Source organism: Clarias gariepinus, chromosome 23 (genome assembly GCF_024256425.1).
Source record: "Clarias gariepinus isolate MV-2021 ecotype Netherlands chromosome 23, CGAR_prim_01v2, whole genome shotgun sequence".
Taxonomy (NCBI): Eukaryota; Metazoa; Chordata; class Actinopteri; order Siluriformes; family Clariidae; genus Clarias; species Clarias gariepinus.
Genome location: NC_071122.1, coordinates 8946269 through 8951291, shown reverse-complemented (window position 1 = coordinate 8951291; position 5023 = coordinate 8946269). Strand labels below are relative to the sequence as shown.

Below are 5023 nucleotides of genomic sequence, written 5' to 3'. Positions count from 1 at the left end.
TATTGAAGGATTTCAACTTGCAACCTTTGCAATCAGTCAGTTGCAAAATGTCTTAGCTGCTGCCAACTAGCTTAATCTAAGCTTTAGAGCGTCTCATAAGCGTGAGAGAGTTTGGACTAAAAGATGGTCGTTCAGGTCGGCACGGTGGTGTAATGGTTAGCACCGTTGCCTAGTCGGGGTTCGATTCCTGTCTCTGTGTGCATGTTTGCATGTTCTCCTTGTGCTTGGTGGATTTTTTCCGGATACTCCTGTTTCTTCCCACAGTCCAAAGATATGCAGGTTAGGCAAATTGGTGTCCCCAAATTTCCCGTAGTGTGTGCCCTGTGATGGATTGGCACCCTGTCCAGTGTGTACCCTGCCTTGTGCCCTAAGCCTCCTGGGATAAGCGCCAGGTCCCTGTGACCCTGAATACAGGATAAAGCGGTATAGACGATGAATGAGTGAGATGGTCCCTCAAGATTTTTTCCCCTCCTCACTATAACTTTCTCAGCACTCTGATGCCCTCTACTGTTTTTATTTAATCACTGAAACTAAATCTTCTGTTTCCTATCAAATTGTGATAAATTACTATTACTATCATTGTATTATATTAATATTAGTAAAATGCATGATTACTTCATCATTGTGTTCATTTTCCATTAGTGTTTGATCCAACGGGGTTGCAGTTCTCAACCCCTCATCGTTATTCAGCACAAATTCCAAAGCTCCTTCCCCTCCTTAAAATCCTCTTTTGTCTCGTCTAATCACCCTCAATTAGAGCAAGCAAAGTGGGACAATGGCTTTCCATGAGGCTCGTTATCTAACAATACAGCCGTCTAAGAAATCCAGAAAAGACCACATGTGGAGTGCAACAAATTCCCATACTCTGTGTGTGTGTGAGGTTAAACCACTATTTTAATTAATCAGCTGCTTTAAATGCTTTAAATGACATAAGTTATTGATTTACAATTTTAAAGTAAGTCACAATAGAATATATTATAATATGACAAGAAATCTGTTTTTCTTCTTCTGTACAATCACTGCTGGAGACCATTGATGACTTTTTTGACCATGAGGAACTGGTTCTCTCGATGTGAGCGCTTCAGTTTTGCTCTCCTATTCTGGAACCAGATCTGACAGAAGAGAGGAAAATGACCACATTTATTTCCAATAAGGATATGTGATTATATAGATATACTGTATAAAAAATACTGCATGTAAAAAAATGCACTGATTGTGAGGAGGATTCATTAATAAAGAATGGAAATCATCATATAACCTGTGAAATTGGCATTAAAGCTCATAAATCAAACGACAGGTTATTTTTATGTTCTCATTTATATTAACAGTGCAAAAGTTAGCATCCCCTATATTTCTAAAGCACTTATACAAAAGTCAGCCATAACATTACAATGCAAAACATTATGCTTAGTATTGTGTAGATTTTTCTTGTGCCATTAGGTACAGTAGCTCTGGCCCCTTGGGTCATGACTCCACACACTGTTACTAGTTTCCTGTTCTGGCTCGTCAGTTTAAAACCAAATGGTGGGCCCTTAGTTATCATGCATATTTATAACACTTTTAAAACTGAGATGGCTCTTTCATTTTGCTACAATTGCGTCTTAACTTTTACAAGTCTGGCTACACTACTACACTAAATGATCTAAGAATCCATAAAAAGCTGAATAAAGCTGTTCCAGTACCTGTATTCTGTCTTCATCGAGATGCAGTTTCTGAGCGAGCTCCTCCCGAACATCAATCCCAGGGTACGAGTTTACTTGGAATACGCTCTCAAGTATCTCAATCTGGAATCATGAATAAAAAGAGCAATTAAATGTAAATTATATAAAACCCAGGTGTAACTGATACAGTAGCTTTATGTGATACTGTTTATTGACCAAATTGCTACGACAACCATGTGATGTTTTACACCGAAAGGAGGATTAGAACTGATTTTAGTCCTGTTAAGTGCACAACGTCAATTAATCCAAATCTTAATAACTTATTAAAGCTCATAAAGGCTAATTTGTTCTACTATTATAATATTCTTTAATATTAGGACTAATTTACAGAATGAATATTTGGATTATGTTCATTAAATATCAGAGGATCTTTGGAAATAATTTTACAGTTAACATGGCATTGTAGTAAACACTATTTTTGGGTTATTGCTCAAATCTCTGACTAGTATAATATATTATTAGGATAGTATCAGTATCAGTATCTCAGTAGGTTACCTGTAAGCTGGAAAAAGCAGTTCTAGGTCTCCGTCCAATGCACCAGTTTGGTGAACGCCTACAGCTTTCAATGGATGCTTCTCTTTTCCTCTCATCCATCCCAGGGATGTCCAAGGAGCCGTCTGTTTTTACAAAGCTGTCATTTTTTGGTGGTTGTACCTCTGATAAAATAAAAAGTAAGTTGGCAGATTTTTACCTTTAACACATCTAAGTCAACTTACCAATTATCTAATGAGGACAAATTTAAGAGTATGTATGATACAGATTTCATAGTATACAGTACATGAGCAGAAACAAAAACAGTCAAAAACAGTGATAGACCTTGCCTGTGATCATGTGAAGGTGCGTCTTATGATTAAATGTCATGATACATAAATAAAGAGACATGAACTTTAGGAATAAACATTAAAGAAAGAATATCAGTATTTTCACATTAGATACACTGTCTAGCTCTAGGCAAAAAAACTTGCCACTAAAGAAGGGTCAAATTATTGAGCTGCATCAAGCAAAGAAAACACTAAGCAGATGTAAAATTACTGGAAGTTGGCTAAGAACCCTTTAACACATTATCAAAACCTAAAAGGTAAGAGAGGAAGCACATAAAGCAACGCATCATCGTGCATAGTGGCCACTGTATAAACCTCTGGAGGCAGTGTTATGATCTGAGGTTACTTCAGTTGGTCAGGTCTAAACTCAGCAACATTGATATGGCTATAAAATGAGGTCAGCTGACAACCTGAATGTACTGAATGACCAGGTTATCACAACTATAGAGTTCTTCTTCTATGGACGTTTCGAGGATATTCTTTTCTAACTCAGATTGTGAAAAAGAGGTTCTGGGAGCATGAGGAATCATTTTAACACATCAACTGGCCACAACATTGTGTGCTGTAATCAAAGCTGAAGAACACTGAATGAAATCATGTTCCTTTTTTTAATGAATTCTCATAATATTCATGCACCTTTCAACATGAAGGACAAAGTGTTTTTTCCTTAACTATAGGCAGATTATGTGAACTGAACTCACTCCATGCTTATTTTCTCACAGCAGTGTATCATATATGTACATGTAGAATATGACTTTTATTTTACATGATTTGGAATTTTATAGACGTGTACTGTATAATACGATGCTGTAAAAAAGACTTTTCCAATGATGTAAAGCAAAGATGCCTTCAAACAGTAATAAACTGAACAAAGACAATATTTGTTCAGACAAGACACCAAAAAACAATAGTCTGGAGGTGTAGTTTGTGTAATTATTAGGGCTGATAGTTTTTACTTCTTAAGAACCAAAACCAAACATCTATTATTTTTGTCTGTAAAATAGCCTATTTCTTTTATAATATGCTACTTTCTTTAATGGCATGCTACTGTAACATTGTTTTTATTTTTTAAGTAATGCAAAAGTCATAAAATAAACATCCATAACAAAAAAGGACAAGGACAGACTTTTGCAGAGTACTAGGCCAATATACTGTACAGTATGAAAATAAATCTGAAAGTAAAGATTTGGGATTTTATTAATTATTTTTTAAGTTTTACCAAATTTGCTGAGAAATTATAGTTTTCAAATTTTGAAAAGTCTCAAACAAAAAGAAAAAGGAAGCTGCAACATCTTAATTATTTAATATTTATGATTTCCAGGTCACTATTTAAATTATGGCTAATTTGGCTAAATTTCTCTTTTCTCTTGAAGCATATGTTCAAATATTTAGATGAATTTCATCTAGCACAAATCAGGGTATGTGCGCAAACTTTGTGAAGTCCATATCGACTCAAGTGCACACTCTTATTAAAGAGAATAGGGATGTACTAAATACTAATATATAAATATATATTTATATATTCATTTAAAATAAATGGAAGAGTCAAATATACAGGTATATGATAATATACAGATAAGCATGGAGTCTTTCCCTGATTTTAAAAGTAGAAAAAACAGAGACAGACAAACAAACAAGCAAACAACTTTGATTAATTGTCCTACATGATGCAATAACATTCATGTTTATATCTATCTAGAGTTTTTAGGATTATATTGGTCCATTGGTTCCATTATATGGAATTACATGTAAAAAAAGAAAAAAGAAAAAAAAAAAGTCAAAGCTTGTCATATTTCTATATATAATAATGTAATATAAAAATATAATATCCCATGAAATCTGATTATTTCTTTTAAAAGTGCTCAACTCATCAGATTCAGTCTTCTCTTATCAGAATTCTTTCTACTTTTAAGAACATCAGCAATCAACTGGGAAATACTGATTGTGAGATCTATGTAAATTCTACTAGTGTAGTGTGTTGCCCTAAAGCAGAACGGTATTATTTATAATAATAACAACAACAACAACAACAACAACAACAATAATAATAATAATAATAATAACAAAACAACAACAACAAGTGGAGTGCTGTCTACCTGTCCAGGGCCGGTGAGGGGTGTACACGGCGGTCCTCTGCTCGGGTCTCTGCAGCCCCAGGATGCGGTCTATGGTGAAGAGGGAGTGGCGGCTCTGCTGCGCGCTCACACTCGCCATATCTCTCACGAGGCAAAGAAAGACCTCCAAGCTGTCCGAGGGTGACCGGTGTTTCGGGGAAATGAGCCCGTCCTGTCCCGTGGCTGTTTAAGAACCACCCGGCTGCTTCACGTCACTGTGCAGCGTTTCCACTTGAATGGCTTTCGAGGGCTTTCGGTGGCCCCACAGGGGGGCAGCAGGTCAATGTACAGGTAAGTCTGTGTCCGACTCCCGCGCTACAGCGTGACCACGGGGTGTTATCTATTACCACACACAGAATCCCCCAAA

General features: G+C 36.2%; 1 protein-coding gene across 1 annotated transcript; it reads right to left on the bottom strand.

Moving 5' to 3' along the window:
* Positions 1-1016: 1016 nt before the first annotated feature.
* hesx1 (HESX homeobox 1) lies at positions 1017-4756 on the bottom strand. The gene is made up of 4 exons (XM_053484601.1): positions 4639-4756; positions 2217-2377; positions 1683-1784; positions 1017-1112 (listed from the first exon to the last, which is right to left on the bottom strand). The coding sequence occupies exons 1-4, from the start codon at positions 4754-4756 to the stop codon at positions 1017-1019; spliced, it is 477 nt and encodes a 158-aa protein (XP_053340576.1).
* Between the last annotated feature and the right edge of the window lie 267 nt (positions 4757-5023).